Source organism: Euphorbia lathyris, chromosome 10, assembly GCF_963576675.1.
Source record: "Euphorbia lathyris chromosome 10, ddEupLath1.1, whole genome shotgun sequence".
NCBI lineage: Eukaryota > Viridiplantae > Streptophyta > Magnoliopsida > Malpighiales > Euphorbiaceae > Euphorbia > Euphorbia lathyris.
In genome coordinates this window covers 18,825,437-18,848,862 of record NC_088919.1, presented here as the reverse complement: position 1 = coordinate 18,848,862, position 23,426 = coordinate 18,825,437, and the positions used below count along the sequence as shown (strand labels likewise).

At 32.3% G+C, this 23,426-nt stretch overlaps 2 protein-coding genes across 5 annotated transcripts; both read right to left on the bottom strand.

Moving 5' to 3' along the window:
- Positions 1–7,639: 7,639 nt before the first annotated feature.
- On the bottom strand, positions 7,640–10,054 carry LOC136209321 (uncharacterized). Its single transcript, XM_066000761.1, has 3 exons — positions 9,441–10,054; positions 7,910–9,230; positions 7,640–7,814 (listed from the first exon to the last, which is right to left on the bottom strand). Exons 1-2 carry the CDS (start codon positions 9,733–9,735, stop codon positions 7,915–7,917), a joined length of 1,611 nt encoding a protein of 536 aa, XP_065856833.1. The 5' UTR covers positions 9,736–10,054; the 3' UTR covers positions 7,640–7,814; positions 7,910–7,914.
- A 1,776-nt stretch (positions 10,055–11,830) lies between these two features.
- On the bottom strand, positions 11,831–17,650 carry LOC136209565 (1-acyl-sn-glycerol-3-phosphate acyltransferase LPAT1, chloroplastic). 4 transcript variants are annotated; one of them, XR_010677585.1, is made up of 10 exons: positions 17,447–17,649; positions 16,479–16,521; positions 16,335–16,378; positions 15,771–15,840; positions 14,301–14,474; positions 13,805–14,211; positions 13,553–13,654; positions 13,047–13,267; positions 12,375–12,600; positions 11,831–12,267 (listed from the first exon to the last, which is right to left on the bottom strand). XR_010677585.1 is itself a non-coding variant. In XM_066001061.1 (9 exons), exons 2-8 carry the CDS (start codon positions 16,519–16,521, stop codon positions 13,052–13,054), a joined length of 1,056 nt encoding a protein of 351 aa, XP_065857133.1. In that variant the 5' UTR covers positions 16,522–16,526; positions 17,447–17,650; the 3' UTR covers positions 12,284–12,600; positions 13,047–13,051. The 4 variants fall into 4 exon arrangements, 3 of the variants coding, with proteins under 3 accessions (XP_065857133.1, XP_065857132.1, XP_065857134.1); XM_066001061.1 differs by lacking the exon at positions 11,831–12,267 and having other exon boundaries at positions 12,284–12,600; positions 16,479–16,526; positions 17,447–17,650; XM_066001060.1 differs by lacking the exon at positions 11,831–12,267 and having other exon boundaries at positions 12,284–12,600.
- Between the last annotated feature and the right edge of the window lie 5,776 nt (positions 17,651–23,426).

Below are 23,426 nucleotides of genomic sequence, written 5' to 3'. Positions count from 1 at the left end.
TCTCTAATTCTCTACATATCTATATATAATATAAAACAGTAACGATGGAGCTGGGGTGTCACTTTCTCCTTTTTTAGTGATAAAAAATATAATACAATATATAATATATTAATTTTAATTATATTATTGTGGTGAAGCTCTTAGCCTAGTGGTTGAGAACTTACCTATGCCTTGGGAGGTCATCTATATATAATATAAAACAGTAATGATGGAGGTGATGTGTCACTTTCTTCTTTTTTAGTGATAAAAAATATAATACAATATATAATATATTAATTTTAGTTATATTATTGTAGTGAAGCTCTTAACCTAGTGGTTGAGAGCTTATCTATGCCTTGGGAAGTCATGGGTTCGAATCACATCTGGATTTGGTGGAGATTTTTCTTTCTTTTTTAATGTAAGCGCATTTAAAATCTCTCTAATTCTCTGCATATCTATATATAATATAAAACAGTAAGGATGAAGTCGGGGTGTCATTTCCTTATGTTTTACTGATAAAAAATATAATATAATATATTAATTTTAATTATATTATTATATTTATCTATAAAAAGAAAGTAAATGTGAAAATAAAATAATAGTTTTTAATATATATATATATATATATATATATATATAGCACCTTTATATCATTAATTGTAATTATTAGATTATATTTTTGTTAATATTTATATGTTAAGATGAATCCGTACATCGCACGGCCAAAAACTAGTATATGAATAAAGTACTACATTCTATTAAGACATGAATAATATCATTTGTCATAGCAATATATCTCGGACTTATATACATACCAATATGTTATATTAATTTGACAGCATAAATATAAATTCCTTTTTTCTTCCTTTTTCAAGAAAACACAAATTTTCCTCGAAATTAGACTTTTTATTTCCTCATAAGAATAGGGCTCTATTCAGGATGAAACCGGACATTTGAAAATCAGTATATTACTATACTAAAATATCACTAACACAATTACTGGCAACTTGATGTGTTGTTGTGGGTAACTCGTCGAGTTGAATACCTTTGAAGAAAATCTTCAAAGGGAAACTTGAAATGTTGCTTGTGAGTCTTTTGCATTTTCTGTAATGTGGCGAGCAACATCGCGTTGGGATCCGTCGCAAAGTTTCGAGTTGTATCATGCTTCTCATGTATCATACTCGAGATCATGGACCTCGAGATCTTGCTCGTTATTATTTGAGACTATCTCTTCCCTCCCAATATGGGATCTACTAGCTTTTTGGATCCTTGGATTGAAAATTGAATTTCTTATTAGTAGTGTCTTCGGGTTGCCCATACTTTTGGAAAATGTCTCGAGTTGTCTATACTAAAAATCTAGAGCGCGAATTAAGATCCGCATTCATCGCACCAAATGTTGGTTGAGTCCAATCTTCAAGTTGATATCTTCAAATGCCCGTTGACTTGTACTAGGACGGACCCACAGTCTACACTCTGATATCAAAGTTTGTGACTAATAAAAAAAAAGAAAGTGAAATATTACATAAATAATAAAGAGATGAAAGTAAATACTATCCATTTATAGGTTTCTATAAGTGGAAAATATAGTTTTACTCCTGGATGGACTGTGGAAGGTGTCCATCTTGTTAGACGTCACGGGTTTCTCTTTTACCAATGGATTTTATATAATCGGGTTGTTCTTAGAAAATGAATTGAGTTTATGTTATATATATATATTTATTTATTTATTGAAGATGAAGTTGACATTTCCCAAATTATAAATTATTCGGTTGGTAGGTGAACTCATAATAATGAAAATATATAATTTTGAGAAGATTTCACAATCAACAGTATATATTGAGTCATGGATAAGCTTTGGTGAATCATCAAATGAATATTTTTATTCAGTCAGTACCTTTTACTACTTCACTAAAAATGCTTGAAGCGACATCGTAATTGATATTACTAACATTATCCATTTTTATAAGAAATATAAAAGAAAATGAAATAGTTCAAAGAATGGTAGCTGCCTAAAACATTACTACATTAAGCATGAAAATTATCTATTAATATTATTATAATCTTTTATCCTTATTAAGATAGATTGGACGTTGTAGAATAGTTGGTTTGGCTAGCAGGCACGTGTTAACCAAAAGGTCAGCCTGATAGTAAGTAACGGTTTATTTCGTTTATGTTTCTGTCTCAAAATAAAATTAAAGGCAATGTCAACTGTCGATATATAAAAATAAACTATAATTTTCCTGTTTTAGGAAAGAATCTAAAGATGGAGGGAGATAAAATATTGCAGTAATGTTCTAGACAAAACATATTAAGAAAAAAAAAAAACTGAATAGGGTGCAAGACGGGAATAAGTAAAATAGTCGGGGGCGAAAATGGAAGAGGTGATATTTTGCTTCTAAAATCAAGACGTGGGTAAGGTAGGGGGAACTATCTTCATCCTTGGCGATCCCTACCCGTCTCCTAACAAATCCTGTTTTAGTAAAAGTTGGAAATCGGTTGAGAATCAGCTATTGACATCTCAACTAGGTTGACATTCCAAGAAACTAAAACTCAAACCGGGTCCAAATAATATAAAAAAAAAAAAATACAAGAATAACATTAAAAGAGCATAAACAGTTAACAAAACGAAATTGACTAGCCCCACTATAATCATCACCTATAAAAGAACACTATAGAATGAATGAGATGAGATTCGGAAGTAGTGAGAACATGCTTAGCCAAAGCATCAACAGTTCTATTACCCTTGCGAAAAATATATAAGAAACCCGAAAATGCATAGAAGATAACAAAAATAAACAATGCATCTGCTCTTGTCTTAGAGCCCAAGGAATTGAGGAGGATCGGTGGGCTAAAAAATTAGCCACATAACTTGAATCTACTTCTAATCATAGTTGATGTCAACCCTTCTCCCAAGTAATTTTTATAGTATGTATGACACCGTAAGTTCATCTTCAAAAGCAAAACAATCTGACAAATGGATTAGAAAAGCTTCTACAGTTCCAAAAAATACCCTTGATTGTTGCAGTGTCTACGCACCATCAGTGTTTATTTAATCCAACACGAAAGTGGAGGATGCCAATGAACTTCTATAACTTTTGGAACAAATCCTCAATATGTAATTATTTTTTGTTATATACTTCTATTGGTTTAGTGTCCTATACATAATTGTTTAAGAACATATTTATTAATAAATGAATTATAAGTTGGATTATCATAAGCTGGTGAAATAGACAACACAACCGGTTGTTTAATTTTTTAGTTCCCTAACATAAAACGAAGCTGTTTTGAGTTAATACAAAAATGACGTCATTTTGCATTGGGGTATTTCAAAAAAAAAACATGGCAATCCAATGGTGATTCTGACGGGCAAGAGGGTCGGACAACTCTCCCTAGCTCCGCCCCTGCCTGTGAGCTCCTCCAGCTATGGCAGCTCTTCTTCAAAATAAGAAGGTTTTTTTATTTTTGAAATATCCTAATGCAAAACGATGATGTTTTGTATTAATTCAAAATGACATCCTTTTATGTTAAAGAACTAAAAAAATTAAAGAGCCGGTTGTGTTGTCTATTTCCCAACTTATATTCCCAAAGAACCTTTTGGTCCGACTAGTTGAAGGCTAGCAATAAATATATAATTGGGTCAAATATATGAATATTATAATTAAGTACAAAATTACAATTAAGTCATATCACCAAACTTAATTCTTAATATGTCATTATTCTCTATATATTATGATTTTACATCATAAATTAAAAATTCTAGACTCTAATTCATAAATCATAAACCTTAGAAAATATATTCTAGACTTCTAATTTATAAATTCTAATCTTTAAAATATATTAAAAGTATTGATTTTACTAGTTTGATATAATCCAAAATTATGACTTGACATAGTTGTAAATAGTTTTGAAAATATGAATTTCTTTGTAATTTTCCCTATATAATTAAGTGTTTCTTTTGGTTTTATACATTTTATTGGGGTTTTTACATGAAAATCATATTTGATTATAAAATTACAATTAAATTACAAAACTTAATTCTCAATATGTATTATTTACTATATCTCACATATAAAGTATGATTTAAAAAATTGCTCCCGACCCAAAATCATATCTGATTATAAAATTACAATTAAATTATAATTTAAATAATGTCAAAATACTAATTTAAATAATGTCAAAATATGAATTTCTTTGTAATTTTCCCCATATAATTAAGTGTTTCTTTTGGTTTTATACATTTTATTGGGCTTTTTACATCAAAATCATATCTGATTATAAAATTACAATTAAATTATAAAACTTAATTCTCAATATGTATTATTTGCTATATATCACATATAAAGTATGATTTTTTTTTTTAAATATAATTTTATGTTCTAATTTATGAATTTTAAAACTCAATTCATAAATCTTAATCTCTAAAAAATACATATTAGACCCTAATTCATAAAACATAGTTCTTAGAATATATGAAAAACAATTATTTTCTTATTTTAACATTATTTAAATTAGTATTTTGACATAATTATAAATAAAAATTAAGATGCAAAAATACCTCTAACGTTGGGTCAGAAGCAATTTTACCTCTAACATCTAAAATGGTGCAATTCTACCCCTAACATTGGAAGCCAAGAGCAATTTGACCCCCTAACGTTGATAAATTTGGTCAATTTTACCCCCTATTATAAAACACAAATATTTTTTTCCTTGTTCTGCACCAAATGCATATCAATTCGTTATAAAAAAGAATTTCATGTTTTTTATAATTTAATAATAGAATTGGAAATTAATATTTATAAATTCGGTGATTTTTTTGAATTTTTTGTGTCCAATTTGTACAAAATACAGTACTCCCTCCATTCCTTTTTGTAAGTCGTTTTAGGGGAAAAAATATTTTCCTTAATATTTGACGTTTTAGAGTTCCCAGAGTATTTTGTATCATCTTTTCCATTATTGCCCTTCCTTTGGTTCGTTCATTAATGGCTACCATTCTTCTACTATTAATTGATTGCTTATTTGGTTTCCAAGGTTCATTAACCGATAACGATGCAATAAGAACGTTTGTTCTTCATATATACAGAGGTTAACAAAAATGAAATTCATAGAATACAAGGAAGAGAGAAAAGCATCAAGAGGAAGCAAAAATGACAATCTTCAGGAAGGTAATGAAGAAAGCTGGAGATTGTAAGGGATTGAACCCTGAAAAGAAAACAATATTCAAGAGGAAATTGAAGAAAGAAGAAGATGGAGGTTTTGAAAACCCACAAAAAACGACAGATTTCTTAATACTACCAAACAAGAAAGAAGAAGAATACGAGGAGTTGAGTTCTAAGAAGAAGAAAATTCTACTAGATTTTGATTTGAATAAATTTGCAAAGGAAGGAGATGAAGCTTTTGAAAAGCCACAAAAAATGACAGATTTCTTAATACCAAAGAAGAAAGAAGAAGAATCTGAGGAGTTGAGTTCTAAGAAGAAGAAAATTCCACTGGATTTTGATTTGAATAAATTTTCAGAAGAAGGAGAGGAAGCTTTTGAAAACCCAGAATTACAACAAGTGGTTATGAAGAAGTTGAAGATTTATCTGCCTAGGTTTTATTAAGCATTTTACTTTCCAGTTTTGTAATATTGTTGTTGAAACAATTTTTCTTGTTAAAAGGATTTCCAATTTTCCAATTTTAATCTATCAGGTACTAATCCATCAGCAAAAGGGTTTTATTCCCAGTTTTCCATTTTCAGAAGGTTCTAATAATCAATCAATTGGGTAATATTGTTGTTAAAACAATTTTGTTGTGTTTGTAGAGATGAATTTATGTGTTGGGGTTAATTTTTTTTAGGAATTTCTGTTTATATTGTTCACCTGATTGTGTTGTGTTTCATTGAATTGAGTTGAGTTAATATGAAATTGGATGCTGTGATTTGCTTAATTTATTGCTGATGTATTGCTGATTTTCTCTTAAAGGGAGTATGAACTTGTTAATAGTGTTGATTGCCTGGAGTTGCTTTGCTTGATTGCCTGCTACTTAGTTGCTTGCTGATTTCATTTCATTTTTACATTGCTCAAGGCTTTCTGCACATTTACATCCTATCTAGTACAATATCACAAAATATAACCATTTCGTATCAGTATCTTCAGATATATATATAATCATTAGTTTAGCTTTGCAAAATGATTTTCAGGCTTGATTTTCAATTGACGAAGGGAGTGTTATATGATAAAGGAATGTTGATCATTTTAACAACCTCAAAATGGATACAAATTGTTACTTGCTGAGTTTCATATATCTTGGGACCTATCTCACAAGCAGTACATACTTTTATATTCATTGCACTCTTAACTTAAGGTTCTAAGTGAAACATCAGAATGCTAACTGATTCCGATTTCATTTGCTTTAGAATTACAGTATCAGAACAGTTTTTGGACTACCAAACATTCTCTTGAATCAATTGAATTATAGTAGGCCTTAAAAATCCACCATCATACAAGCACATAAAATGTGAGGGAGCTGATATGAAGCCAAAGACCAAATTTCGTATTGTAGTGGTGGAGGATATGTTTTTTTCTGTGTTCTAGCAGGTTAAACTTTCTACATTAACAACTTTTGCAAACTGATATATATACACTTTGCACATGGGAGAGAGAGATAAGTAAAAATTAGATCATGCATACTTTTATCAAATACACTACCATTAATTAAGACATGTGATATCTCATTAGTGGTATTGATACCTCCATTAATTAAGATATCACCAATACCATCATGTGTTCCAATGTCTATATGATATTCTTTTCATTATTTTAAGATATTCAACTTTTTACTTTTCCATTTTACATTATTGTGATATTCTTTGTAACTAATCTATGCATTTGAACTCTTTAATGTCTTATTACACTTTAAAATGGGATATTCTTCATAATCAATTTATTTGATTGCAACCACTGAATCTTTAACAATATGATGCAATCCGTAACATGGAAAATTCAGTCCCACTTAAGTTATTTGACAGAGAAAAATTCAGTCCCACTTCAAATATAAAATTCAGGTTGTCCTCAATTTGACAGAACAAAATTCAGTCCCACTTAAACCATAAAATTCAAGCTGCTTCCAACTAAAACATAAAATCCAGCCCCACTTAAGCAATTTGACAGAGCAAAATTCAGTCCCACTTAAAACATAAAATTCAGGCTGCTCCTAACTAAAACATAAAATCCAGCCCCACTTAAGCAATTTGACAGAGCAAAATTCAGTCCCATAAAATTCAGACTGCTCCTAACTAAACCATAAAATTCAGCCCCACTTAAGCAATTTGACAGAGCAAAATTCAGTCCCATAAAATTCAGACTGCTCCTAACTAAACCATAAAATTCAGCCCCACTTAAGTTATTTGACAGAGAAAAATTCAATCCCACTTAAAACATAAAATTCAGGCTGCTTCTAACTAAAACATAAAATTCAGGCTGTCCTCAATTTGACAGAGAAAAATTCAGTCCCATTTAAAACATAAAATTCAGGATGTTCCAATTTGAAAGAGCAAAATTTAGTCCCACTTAAGAACATAAAATTCTGGATGTACCCAATTTCCTTGTAACATGAGCTTTAATATAAACATAATTGAACATCAGCATAAAAAAAACTCTATTAAACACAATTTAATCAGCATAATTGAACATCAGCATAAAAAAAAGCTCTATTAAACATAGTTTAACATAATCGAACACATTATAGCATAAACCCAAAAATATATCTAACCAGCTATCCTAAAACACAATCAAATAACAATAAATTTTCCTCTTCTCCACTAGCTGAGCAAAAATAGCAGATGAAGTTTCTGATACCTGCAATGATCAATAAAACAACAAAGATTAATTAATTTAAATTATCCAGAGTAATTAACCAAAATTTACTCAACAAGGACACTATAACTATATACCTGAATCAAGTTGTTCTATTAAGATGATTAAGTACTTCTTGTACTAATTCAGATTCACATTTTAGTTGAGTAGGAAGCTGGCTCTCTCTTTCTAACACTGCCTTTTTCATATGAGGAATTCTGTATTTGTTAGAACCTTGAATTTTCATTGTTTCTATCATGCACTGTTGTAATGTCAAAAAAATTCGGTTGGACTTCCATGAAGGAAAATCCTCATACGATTTCACCACATCATGTACAAGCTCATCAACTGTAGTCGGTGACTCCTTATACTGTAAAGCCTGAATTGCACTAAAAAACCCGAGATCCAAGACATTCATATCTGGAGAGTTAGCAGGTTGACACATCAAACGAATATTAAACCCACCTTGGCTAGCAACTTGGCAAAATTCTTCATCGTTTTGATCAATGTGTGTTCTTGCATTGTCCTGCTGAATAAATATTGGATCCCTACAATCTACTCTTGGCCATTTTTCCTTAATTGTCGGTAGTACTTTACCGATCAAGTAAGACCTTATAACATCTCTAGTAATTGAATTTATTGGTTTAGTCTCTAAAGTCCCTGCAGCTCTGTTAACACTGTTCCTTTTGGCTGGCATTTGAGTAACCAAAGGAAACACACCGATCTTCCCAGAGAAAATTTCATTTCTTTCAACATCAAATCTTGGTCGAGCTAAGGCAACTAAAAACATGACTTTCCCAATAAAGTTTTTGTTTTTACATGTGCGTAATGGGTCTTCTTCATCCGGAAGTAAGTAATAATTCTGATTTTTCTTTGTCATCTGGAACCATTTCTCATCAATATGGACAATATTGTACATCTCTTTAAACGTTGGATCATGTGGGATACTGCTTTCTTCAAGCATTGATATGCAAAATTTCAACCGGGATCTCTTATTTTCTTCCTTTAAAAGAGGTTTTATAGCATTTGAATGTCTTCGTATTGCTCCAGATTGCAAACGTCTAAACATTGTAGTCCTTTTCATGTCCATAGCATAAGCTAAAGAGCTAAGGGTTGTCCGCTGCTGCAAAGGGATTTCACGAAATCGATTCCAGTCAATCTGAATTCTCTTACGACCACAATTCTTTGTCCTTTTATGCGAAACATCAGCATGTAATCCGTCATTTTTCCATTGTTTCCAAACGCGTTGAACAAGCCGAATACCAACCGAAAATATTGATGCCACTGAATTGGTCGTCCCTTTAGGCAATTTTCCATCAATGCTTTTCTGTAACAACATATCGTATATTGCTCGACGTTGAGCATTGGATAAATATTTCCTCTTACTTGTCTGGTATGGTATATGTTCACCTTCTATATCTGCATAATTCAAAACAAATGATTCAAAGGATGTGGCAAGTATATAGATTCAAGTGTCATTGTATAAGGTAACTCCATTAGAAATAATTGAGATTTCAAATGTCAGAAACAGTACTAATAAAAGTGAAAAAGCCAAGTAGTTATACAACACTTCAAGTATGATTTAGGAAGCATAAATCGAACAAGAAAAAAAACAAAAGAATTAAATACCATTGAGATCAATACTCAAAGCTTCTGCTTCTTCAAAGCCATTAAGGTCTGGTAGAATACAGCCTATTTCATTTTGTCTGAAATCTCCATGACTAATATCAACATTTAGATCTATTTCAGTCACTCTGTCCATGGATGATGAAGGAAAATTCATCTCTGGAGAAGAAAAAACAGACAAGAAAGAAGAAGATAGCAATCTATAACCATGAAGGATAAAAACCAGAGAACGTATTCTTGAGTTACAATCATCAATCTTTAATTTGTTCATATATAAATGGAGACTCTTCAATTCCATTTTTTGGTGCTAAAGTTTAAAATTAGAGCAATCAAAATTTTTGGGGGAAATTTAAATTTGAGAGAGATTGAATTTCTGAATTTACAGAGGGAAAGAAACGTATTATTGAAAGGGAGGGAGTTTTTGTTTTTTGACGTGTTTTTCTTGAGAGAAGTACAGTAATAAATTGATGAGAGAGAGTTTTTCTTAATTAGGCAATTTTATTAAAAATTCTCTTTACAGCCAAGGATTAAAGGTTAAATTAGTAATTTTTATCTATATTAATTGAGTTTCTTAATCTGTGTGAAACAACCTAGAATGACTTATAAAAAGGAATGAAGGGAGTATATTTTTATTTATTTGTTTATTTATCTTTTTTTCATATCTCAACATATGTTTGTGATTTGTTACTGATAAAATGAAATGACGCACGTGTAAAATTTAGATGACAAGATTAATGACCGAGAAGACAGTTTGATGAATTATTTCTCAAATTGATCCAATTTATCAACGTTAAAGGTAAAATTGTTTTAGGATTCCAACGTTATGGGTAAAATTGCACCATTTTAGACGTTAGAGTAAAATTACTTCTAACAAAAAACGTTAGAGGTATTTTTACATCTTAGCTCTATAAATAATTTTTCAAATCTGAATTTCTGTGTAAACTTACTGCCCTTTTTTATTCCATAAATTAATTCGCAGGATGAGCATGCATTTTTATATTTTTCTTATTTACTTTTTTTAAACACTTATGTACTTTTTTTATTTTTTTTATTGAATGATATCTTATTAGCCTCCTAAACTTAAAGTGTCATGATTTAGTGTAAATCTAAATAAAAATAAATAAAAAATAAAAAAAAAAAAAAAAAAACTATAAAGATATGCAAAACAGAAAATTAATTTTAAAAACTTACAAGTTCATGTAAACAACTTTTGGAGGCCAATAAACCACTTTAAACAAATCCATATAGCCAATAGATTATTTTAAAAGAGTTAAGAAGCTAACAAAACACATTGCGAGTTTAGAAAGTTAATCAAACTTTTGGGATAAATTCAAGAGGCTCTTGATGTATTAAGCCTTATTTTATTTTTATAAATATATTCAATTAGTATTTTAAAAAAATTATACATGGTGGAACCCCTCCGAAGTTTCGGCTCTGGCACCCCCACTGAGTGTTGGAGCAATATAAGATCAAAGATGTAGCCTGTTAGAAAGTGTGATTTTAAGAAGAGTTTGAATTATGTAGAACATATTTCCAGAATTTATGAAAATGTCTCTTTTGGTCCTTGAGGTGTGAAAAGGATACACTAATGCGCAACAAGATGGAATTGAGCCTTTTGTTTTGTAAAACACCTTACTCAAAGCAACATAACTTTAGTAGTTTATGTATAATTACCATTTTGATCCTTGAAGTGCAAAATGAGTTCAGTTTCGGACTGAACTTACAGTCTAACATTTGGTATACGTGAAGTGGATCATGCTGGTAACACTGGTATGTTTGATCATTCTGGGAATTCAGTGTAGAAGTTGCATTGAAGTCCCTACAGTTTCAGTTATTCTAAGTGGAGGGACTTCTCACAGAATTACAGAATTAATGCTTACTATAGTCATACTCCAGCAGAATTGATAAAGGAGGAGCATATTGAGACTAGCTTTGAGATGTTACAATGTTTGATCAGAGTGTTAAACTCATGGGCCTCCCTGCTGGTTTTATGACAGTATAACAGCATTGATTCTTAAGACATTGGTCTTGAATCAGGGGTCTATACAGCTACGTTCTGGTCTAAAGGCAAATGTTGATTAGATTCAAGCATATCAAGCAGCTTTTTGCAGTATAGCTGTTAAAAACAGCCTAATCCTAGAAAGTTATGCATAATCCATGAAGGTAGTCATACAGGATATCTTAGGTTGTATCAGCATGTTATCTTGACTGACATTGCTTTGAAGATTCAGGATCATTTTGCACTAGTTGAGCTATTCAGGACATATGACAGAAAGATTATTTTGGTCATTTAAGGGTTGAAATTTTAGCACTTCCAACTACTATTAAAAGGTAATTTTGTGCTTTAAAAAAAAGGTAATTTTGTAACCTTATTATAAGGTAACCATCAAAACAAACACACCAACATTATTAAACCATGATTTTACCTTACAATCATACCAAACATACAAGGTACTCGATATCCATTACTATACTTTACCATACCAAATTTTACTATACATTAACACTTCATCAAACATTGTAAACTCAATCCTGCATATGATCAATATGGATCATCTCTAAACGTTCCAACATTCCCGACGTAGTTACACTGGATTCTGGAAAAACGAGCGGTTGGTGAAAAGTATTGAAACTTTAGGGATGATCGGGTTATGAAATACATTGGCAAGTTGGGAGACCATACGTGAAATTTACCCTATTGATTAATTTGAGATCTTGAAATTTCGAAAGGTAAAATGTAGATAATATGGTTAATTGCATAATCGATAGCAACATGTTAGTAACAGGGATGTTGATAATGTTTCAAATCCAGTTGCAAGATGGAACTACACTGCACAAAAGAGATGGAACAAAAGTTTTACGCGTATTTATTCGATTATGAAACTCTGTTCCGTCAAAACTGTGGGAAAAAAGTTAAAAGAAATATAAGAATCCTACCCCTATTTCAATTTTTCATATCCATTTCCAAGGCTGAATCCCTAACTTGCACCGAACATCACAAATTCACTGGTAAAATATCAGTAGTCATATCGAAACTGATCCTATTTTGTTAATGTTCACTAACCTCCTTCAGCAGCTGACTTCGGACAATAGAAATGCTTTCATTGCAGGAGCCTGGAATTCTTTCTTATATCAGTTGAAGTCCAGCCAATACATCTATTTCCTGCAGCAAGTAAACAAATAGAAAGAATGCAAAGTGAATGACAAAATAAAATTGAAAGCAACAGATGAGAGCGATTATGGTTTTAACTAAATAGTAAAGAAAAACCAGCTTCTAAGCTCAAAATACTATAATAGAACTGCATACTTGTTTCTTTGATAGAAGTACTTGAAGAACAAAAACAGGATATCAAGATATTAATTTTTTATAACTGGAGGACAAAGGCGATAGATTTTAAACCCACAACCCTGCCTACACTTTGTGGAGATATAACAATTGAATGACACCAAACTGGTCGGGACACATTAATCGAACAAGTATAGTAGAGAAAAGATAATTAATAAGCCTTCACAAGAGCAGCTATGGAACAAATACAACATCCAAATTTTAAATTTAAAAAAAAAAAAACAGCCAACACAACTAGTTATAGAAACTAATGTTACTCCTACCATTCTCAACTTTGCTGCTGTAGCACATCTGCTATTATATTTCTAACTTCATTGCATAGAGCTTCAGGATCACTTCCCTGTACAGGCTTATGAATAACAACTCTGACAGACCCCAAATTCACAGTGCTCTCCTTTCCTGTAGGCATGATTTTTCCAGTCCCAATTAGGGTAATAGGGACTACAGGCACCCCAGTTTTTGTTGCAATGGAGAATGCACCTTTCTACAAATAAGAAATCAGAAAAAGAAAATTCATACAAATGTGACAGTTCATTGAAGTCACGTAGCACCATTTAAATATTACCAATAATAACCCAAAAAGTTCGACTTTTAAATTAACATTCACAAGTCCCAAATTCCATTTCAATGGAGGAACTAGACTGCTAATTTCTTCTTTCTTGTCTTAGCTATTCACATATTTTTTTTATGTTTTATGATTTAATAATAACACCCACATTTATCAGGACAATAACTTGTCATGCAACAAGAAGAATTTACATGATCTTACCTTAAAAGTGCCTAATTTGCCATCTTTACTCCGTGTTCCCTCTGGGAAAAAACATACAGAGGCTCCCTTCTTCAGCTGTTCCATGCATTGTTTAAAACATTCCTATACATATGAAGTATTGGAATTTCAAATCCAAGTCCAATGATAAATCACAACTCATGAAGAACAAACAAAATTAAGCAGTTCTATTATACTTCATCGGGTATGAACAAAATTAACGAAACTAATACATCAGACAATAAAATGGCTCACCAACTGGCTTTTGCTGTCCATGCGCTTCAAGGGAATGGCACCCAGCATTGACATGGCCCACCCAATAATGGGAATTAAAAATATGCCAGTCTTACTGATAAACTTAAAGCTTCTTCCAAGAGTGAGAAGTGTATATATGTCTAGAAAACTCTGGTGGTTTGAAACATATACAGCAGGAGTATCTGGAGAAGGTAGATTCTCCAATCCCTCAAACTCAATTTTAACAAATGGATAGAGAGTTATTGTTGCCCAAATTTTGGCAATAAAACAATGTGCTTTTCTTCGATATCGGTCCAACAATAGTACAAAAGGATGTTGTACTAACATCACCACAATCAGAAAAATGGCAGCAATAGCAGTAACAGCATAAAAACAGAGGCCTCGTACTTTTGAACCTAATGTAATTTCTGCACTTCAGAGACATTTTTCAAAAGAGGTATCAGCATAAGCTTAAAATCAAATAAGCAGATGTCTGAAAAAGGTGTTTAAGAAAGACCTGTTGATGGATGTATATAATCAGGGGTCCCCCTCCCCACAAGTTCAGATCTCACAACTGTTTGTCTTGACAATTTCTTCCTCTGGTGCAACTTATAATCAAGACAAGGCCAGTTGAACTCCTCTTGTAAACAAGAAGCCCACGACGTTCCCACTTGCTTCCTTGGAGTGCAAACTGAGGCACCAATACCAGTTATTAAACTAGAAATTATAAAACTATTAAAAAAAAGGGTGAGCTGATGAAAGCAAATAAGTGAAGGATGGAATACAATAGGAGGTAACCATAAAATTCCCTGGAGAAAAGAGTCTATGATAAAGAGGCTAGAGTTGATATTGTTGTCAAGTTCTAATTCAAGTAAATCATTCCCTTGGAGACTAAATTGAACTGATAGATTCTACACAATTTGAATGTCAAATCAAATTGGACATGTGTTTGCTCACGTGTATGAATATGCTAATACCCATATAACCATAGCATCCTTCTCCAATAACAGTGAAGATGCCATCAATTTTATTTCATTACAGAGATTTGATAAGAAAGTGCAGGTCCACAAAATTCTACAAACTGAATTGCATTTTAAGATGCAGAGAACCAGAACACAAAGATCTCTAGCATCCCAGCCTATGGTCAGTACCATAAGCCAACAAACTAGAAAGAAGAAATCTCATTGAAGAAATCTAAGACATGGCTACATCACATTAGTAATTAACAAGGAAGTTCAGACACTTCTTGCAACCATGTCCTTTGCCCACCCCCCACCCCCAGTTACCTCTCTCTCTCTCTCTCTCTCTCCCCCATGATAAATGAGATACTTTAAAAGGATCAAAATAGGCAGGTGCATTGATCAGGATCAAATACAGCTTCAGCTCCAAATTGGAATAGGATTTGTAGTTTAATTTCCACTCTTCCTCAATAAAGTAATATTCTAGTCTTCATTTTTCCTTCCCTATGTGAACTTTTTAAGCTATAACTGTTTAACTTTACTATTAGGACTAGTTCTCAGATTCTATATTATTTAGAGTTCCTATTTGATCAAGGATTTTAGTAGTACAAATAGACCTTCAAAAATGAATTCATATACCAATTAAGAATTTTAATCCACGGTTTTCTCTAAACCTATTATTATTCCAAGCTCAATCTCTGTATCTAGCCTATATGTTGAGTTCAAGTAGCCTAAACTCCTGTGCTGTATCCTGCATCGCAAGCACATAAAAGGTGCAACGTAAAACAAAACATCTATTATAGTATTACTTATATGACCAATCATTTTAGATATACTTCGTAATAGTGTAATCAGATGCATATACAGTATATTCAAGAAGTAAAACAATCCATGAAGGACCACAGGATTCTATTTTTTCAAACAAATGTCAAATTTGAACTTATCCAATTCCAAGACACCGTCAGTCAATCATTTATTCAGAAGCATGTTTATACAAATGCATGCAACTAAATGCATCTTTCACTTACAATTGTATGAACTACACATTTGTTGTTTAATTGGGGAGTGTTCAGCGTATAACCCATTATGCACATTGAACTGCAATAGGTGAAATGTAAACAATTTCAGTCAAGAAGCAAACCATAAGGGTGTGGAGAAGACAAACAAATGCAAATTTCATCCATCAAAGCCATAAGATACCAAAATCTAACAATGTTTGAAGCATTAGACAATCAAAAAGATACTCTGACTCCTAAATAAAAAATTTAGGCCAGGATTAAATCATTCAGAAATGGAAGCTTTTTCAACAAAAATATCCTGGTCACTAATACATGAAAATTCAAATGCAGAGCAGCATCAAAAGAGAATGAGGCCATTAATCATTTCAGTTAATGTATAATACTTTGAGGAGGAATTTGCTCTTCCACTATACTACCCAGAAGAAAAAAAAAAAAAAAAAAAAAAGAGTAGAATGGGCAATATAAAGCCTTCACTATCACAACAAGTAATCCAATTTCCCCATCATTTCCCTCCCATTCTACTTACCTTCCAACCAAAAAGGATAGACAACATGAACAATAAGAAGAAATTACCAACGATGAAGACGAGAAAGGACGAATACTATATCTTTGACAACCTGTAAAATTTTCATCAACAACAGAAACCATTAGAAAGAAAATAAGCTTATAACATTATAGAAACACATAGCAAAGAAGGGAGAAAAGAAGAGACATTACAAAGAAGAACACGGTTGCAGATTGGATGAGAACCGATTTCCATCTACACTAAAAATGCAAGAAATTAACCTCTACTTGGTGATCAATGGAATAAGAAAGGGAATACACTACTACTATACAGTTAGGAGTTACAACAGGCTGCAAAAAGCAGGGACTGAACGGGTCTAGGATTTTCTACGAGTGGGGGCAAACTATATATAATATATATATATATATATAGAAAATAATAAATTTACAAAAAACAACAATATAAATAAAGAACACACTTAAATTTGTGACATCAAAGTAACAAGAATGCACATCAGCAACACACATAATAAGGAAAAAAAAATGGTCTATAATAGACATGAAAAGGGAATTAGTGGCATGGAATCCAAATGAGATAGCCTCTTTCCAAAGCCTTCTATCAACATGAGAATTATCATCTTCTACTAAGATGCTTGCAATGATTTGGTTGGTCATCCACAGTATCCAGGACACTGCTATTCAAACTCGACCCCGAGCTTAGACTGCATTGCTACAGCTTCCAGTGATACTATATCACCAACGATAAATACAGCTATTCTTCTGATCCTATGAAACAAATGTACAGAAAACATAAAATATGTTCTGCAATCAGATTCATTGGCTACTCTCTTCTATTAAATTAACTGGTCTGAAGATTATAATGAAAACATTCTCTAGCATTAAGTCACTGGATAGAAAATGCATAAGAACTGATTAATATGAACTTCTAATTATTTCAGGCATAGAATTCCGAAAAATGATTATCCAAATACCCACAAATTTTATAGAGAAAATAAGATCTGCAAATCACAAATGCTTTAATAAATTTAATCCACAGAAATAATTAGAGAACAAGACAATAAACAAAAATAAATAAAAACATTCAGCAGCAATTTAAAGTGAAGAACAACAAAAGAGAACTCACAATTGATACAAAAGTAGGAAAGACTGAAGTAAAGTACCTTTTGAAATTTGAAAATTGAAAATTGGAAAGCAACGGCTGCGAATCGCGGTGAAAGGTGGTGACTCTTATGGTGAGGAATCCCGCAACATGAAGAATTGGATGTTGTCCGTGTGTTTTCCTAACTTCTAACTGCAAATCAAGAAAAGAAGAAAAGAAAACTCCTAACTTTGAGAGAGAAAAGGGCTATGGTTTGAGCTTCCTGAAATTTAGGATATCCTTTCCTTTTATTATAATACTAACTCTGTTTCATATTACATGTTTTTTTAGAGAGTTGTATAAAAATTAAGAATATTGGAAAAAAAATATTATTGTCCTTTATTTATTGATTTGAATATTTATTTATTTTATAATAAGTCCATTATTCTAATTAATTTTCATAAACCCGTATTTTATAGTAGAGAAAAATATGACTTAACGTGTACTGATCATATAAAATGACATATAATATGAAATAAAAAATAATCTCTAGAAAGACATGTAATATGAAACGGAGTTAGTAATATTTATACTTATGGGAAAAAAGCATTCATGATGCGGTGATGAGATGAATTTTTTTTTTAGAAAAATGGTTGTAATATTTGATGAAAAAAAAAGCAATAGCCAAAATGTAATATGAATGATTAAAATGACTATAAAGAGTAAAAAAGTATTCATAAAAGGTGTAAAAAGTACAGACCAACAATATATTTATCGTAAATCCAAATCTGTAGAAAGATATCTGCAATCCAAACTTCATCCTTTAGATCATTCCAAACATTCGGATCTGAATCCTTTTTTATTGCAACCACGTAAATTTATTAATCTACGGACAAAATAAACCATTTTCGCTTTTGCTAAATCCGAAAAAACAGAAACGACAGAATAATAAAGAGCAGATACAATCAGACGGATAAGGAGTTCCGATGAAATATATGAACACAAACTAAAAAACACAATAAAAAAATGCAGAAACATAACCCGGTGTGAGGAGGAGGAAGATACTCCGTCCTCCTCAAAGCGAGATGATTCTATTCTTAATACATCATTTGACACATGAACTTTTCAAAAAAAAAATTTGACTGGCACTTGAACTTTTAAAATATTATAATAGAACCTGAATTTGCATAAAATATTCAGTTAGTCCTTTGAATTTGTGTAAAGTATAATAAATTAATCATTCTGTTGTAAAAAAAAAAGTTAAACGTGGAATATGTATTGCACACGTTTTAAAATGTTATTACATAATTTACACAATAAATTAAAATGAAGTTCTTACTTACTCAATTATAAAACTTGTCTTTTCTAATATTAGAACTGCATACCCCGATCTTGATAGTTTTACTTTTTTTAAGCCACATGCAATACATCTTTTGCAATCAACTTACTTTTTTACAACCGAGTAATCAATTGATTATATTTTACGCAAGTTCAGTGGACTAACTGAATATTTTATGCAAGTTCAAGAGGCTATCGAGACACTTTGAAAGTTTAGGGGTCAATCAATTTTTTTTTGAACAAGGTCAGGAGACAAATGATGTATTAAGTCTTTTTTAACATATTAAACTTATGTTATTTTATCACATTGAGACATCAAATTAGTTAAATTTGAATTATTATTTTTTTATTAAAAGAGGGTAAATTATGCCCCTGTCCAGTTCAACGCCAAAGCCCCTGGTCAGCTTGTCGTTGACGCTGATCTTACCCAACACCCTCAACCTGAGAGTCGGGGTGGCCTGGGAGCCCTTCTCCGGTCCTCCGATGGATCGTTTATGGCATGTAGAAGCACCTTAACAATGATGTGTGACGATGTGCATTTGTTGGAGGCCTTGGCGTTACGTGAAGCTATTTTTTGGTCAGTTGAATTGAATTGCATAAACGTTATTTTTTAATCTGATTCCCTTTTAGTAGTTAATAGATTATTCTTTGGATTCCGATATGTCGGATTTTAGTTCTGTTATTCAGGATTGTAAGATTATTTTAGGTTCAAGGCACGATTTTAAAGTGTCGTTTGCTCCACGCCTAGCGAACAGGGGTGCCCATGTCGTTGCACGACATGGGGGTAAATTACATACGTGGTGTACAACATTTACCCATAATCACACTTTGGTGTACAACCAAAATTTTATCACACTAAACCGTACAACCTTTTAGTGACCTCCCACTAAAGTGTAAAGCAGGTAATTTTAACCGGTCAACGCGCCACCTCATCACTTTTAACCTCCTAACAAATAAAAGTGGATCTCATCTAATACTAAATGACTAATTTACCATTAATTATATTTTCTTTTATTTTTTATTTTTCTTTTATATTAATTCTTTTCTCTCTCCTAATTTCTCTCCCATATCTCTCTCTTCCGCCTCCGCCTCTTCCACTGGCTCCTCCTCCTTCTTCTTCTCTACTTCATTGAATCCACAAACCCTATGAAGGGAAGCAACGTCGTCTCCTTTGCAAAATTTGGTTACTAACAGCAAACCAGCAATGCGTTGCTCGTCTCTCTCTCCTTTTAATAGCTTCAAGCAATCGTGGAGAGTCGGAAGAGTGTTGTTGCTTCTGCTGCAACTCCTGCAAAAGATAGCAGTAAGGGGGAAACGCATGAGTTTTGACATTTTAGGGATTTAGAAAGGAAAGGAACTCGAAAGAATAGCAAACCATGGAGGTCGAGTACTGAAGATCAGAAGAGGAGAAGTTGTTAGAAATTTCTGAAGCAATGGATGTGAAATTGGAGGAGGAAAGAGAAATAATCACTTCCTTATGTTTGAAAATATATTCAACTTTGAAGTAAAAAGGACCAGATTTTAATGTATTCGACGGAGGTGGGAGAGAGCAAACCGTTGTAGGCGGAGGCGGAAGAGAGAGATAGGGGAGAGAAGTTAGGAGAGAGAAAAGAATTAATATAAAAGAAAAATAAAAAAATAAAAGAAAATATAATTAAGGGTAAATTAGTCATTTAGTATTAAGTGGGTAGTAATTTTCACCTGGGCAGTGACTGACTAAGTGAATTTGATCATTCACCATTAGATTTAAACTTATTAAAATCATGTGGTGGAGATTAAAAACATCGTAAGGCTTAGATTCACATCTTGTAAATCTAATGGTGACTGATCAAATTTACTTGGTCAGTCACTGACCAGGTGAAAACAACCGGTAAGTGGGATCCACTTTTATTTGTTAGGAGGTTAAAAGTGATGAGGTGTCACGTTGACCGGTCAAAATTACCTGTTGTACACATTAGTGCGAGGTCACTAAAAGGTTGTACAGTTTAGTGTGACAAAATTTTGGTTGTACACCAAAGTGTGATTATGGGTAAAGGTTGTACACCACGTATGTAATTTACCCCACAACATGGCCTTTCCAATGCTAACGAGTTCATTGCTTTTTCTACTGCATGTTGGCTGCAAGATAATCTCTGTTCCGATTTGATTCATTAATTTATTGATTCTTTTTCCTCAAAAAAGAGGGTAAATTATATATGTGGCGTATAATTTTTTGAAAAAAGTACAAAAATAAATCTTATGGTTTGGGTTATTTTCAAAAATAGACTATTTGGTTTAAAAATTTATAAAATGGTACATTGTGGTTCATTCCGTTAGCAAAGACAGTCCATACTGACTAACAGTGTTAAAAAAAATCAACAGTTTAATGGTAAATAACTATTTTTTATCTTTATCTTTATTTATTTTATAAATTAACTCATTTATTATCTAATTATTACAAAAAAAAAAAAAAAAAAAAAAACCTCAAAACAAAAATAAAATATCAAATTCACCATCTCTCTCATTCTCTCACATCTTTTTTTAATTTATTTCCATTTTCTCTTTAAAAACACTCACTTTTCCTTTTTCTCTCTCTAAACCCATTCATTGTTTCTTTTTTCTCTCGAAATACATTCACTCTCACTTTCTATATAATCTCATGGTTCATTATTTAGAAAAAATCCCCAAGTCCCAAAAGACTTTCACACGTGGTCAACAATCTCTTTGTGCAGAGTTGAGCTTTGATCAACACCTGATAAATCAATATGGGAAAATTCAAGTTGAGATCATCATCATCAGCACAAGTAGTAGGCGAATTGATGTGGTTGGTAATAAACCTGGTCTTCTCCTTCATATTCATATGTTATTCATTTAGAAAATAATCAAGTGAAAGCCATAATGGATACAAGCCAACAAATTAATTTGGTCTAATGGTACATCAATCAGCTGATCAGTTTTAGTTGAATATTCAATCCAAAAGTAATGGACACGTTGAGTTATGTATATCACTTGATGTGTTTACGTTTTCAATGTGTTTAAAGAGAGACCGAATGTATTTAAAGAGAGAATGAAATAAATTAAAGAGTGTTAGGGAAAACCCCGTAGCGGAATGAAATATTTAATTTGGGTAAATAAATTGACAACAAAATAAAAGAAGAACAATAAAGTAAATGACACAAGGATTTACGTGGTTCGGCGGTGTGTCTAGTCCACGGGCGAAGGAGACCGAAAATTATTCCACTAGAGAGACAAAAGTGGTACAAAAGAATAGAGAAAATAACACTCAAAACCCTTAACCCCAATACACCCAAAACCTCACAATTCTCTCTTAGAGAATATCACTCAAAACTAGCAATCTAATATCAATTGCTAGGATGCACAAACCTATGCCAATGCATGGTATTTATAAGAAAATTTTGGGATGTGAATGGAAGAAATCAAAGTCAAAAATTACATGTGAACAAAGGGAAAAAGACTAATGTGAACTTTGACAAAATTGTATGGCTTGTGTTCAAAATTCAAGACAATTTAATTTGAATGTTGAAATTCAAATCACATTCATACAAATCTCCACCTTGATTTGAAATTTCACCAAAGGTCTTCCTTCGCCGTAATGCCCTTTCGGGCTAGCTCACTTATTGCTAATACCAATCAAGTTCAAGCAATGCTTGAACTTAGTCGTTGGAAGAGGCTTCGTCATCATGTCGGCTGGATTATCTGCAGTACCAATTTTACTAACTGTAATATTTCCTTCAGAAATAACATCTCGAATAAAATGGTACTTCACATCAATGTGTTTCGTTCTTTCATGAAACATCTGATCCTTCGTCAAATATATAGCACTCTGGCTATCACAGTGAACGACAATCTTCTGCAAATTTGAACTGAGCTCACCAACTAAGCCTCGTAGCCAAATAGCTTCTTTTACAGCTTCAACTACAGCCATATATTCTGCTTCTGTAGTGGACAATGCAACTGTAGGCTGTAAAGTAGCTTTCCAACTGATGGCACTGCTACCAAGAGTAAACACATAACCTGTAATGGATCTTCTTCTGTCAAGATCACCTGCATAGTCTGAATCAACATAACCTGCCACCATATTATCACTCCTTCCAAATTTTAAACAAGCATTAGTAGTACCCCTTAAATATCTCAGAATCCATTTCTCAGCATTCCAATGATCTTTACCAGGATTAGACATATATCTACTGACTACACTGACTGCATGTGAAATGTCAGGACGAGTACAAACCATCGCGTACATGATACTACCAACCGCACTAGAGTAAGGTACATGTGACATATATTCAATATCCTTTTTGGACTGTGGACACATATCAGCAGAAAGTCTGAAATGAGCAGCAAGTGGAGTACTTACAGGTTTAGCATTTTTCATGCCAAATCGCTCCAACACTTTTTCAACAAAACTTCTCTGAGTTAAACAAAGTGTTCCTGCAGCTCTATCTCTATAGATCTCCATACCAAGAATCTTATTGGCAGCTCCCAAATCTTTCATCTCGAATTCACTACTCAGCTCTGCTTTCAATCTGTTGATATCAGACATATCCTTGGCAGCAATAAGCATATCATCAACATAGAGTAACAAATAAACAAATGAGCCATTTAGAAGTTTTGTGAAATAAACACAACTATCATATTGGCTCCTAAAATAACCATGCCCAATCATAAAGGAATCAAACCGCTTATACCACTGTCGAGGAGACTGCTTTAACCCATATAGTGAT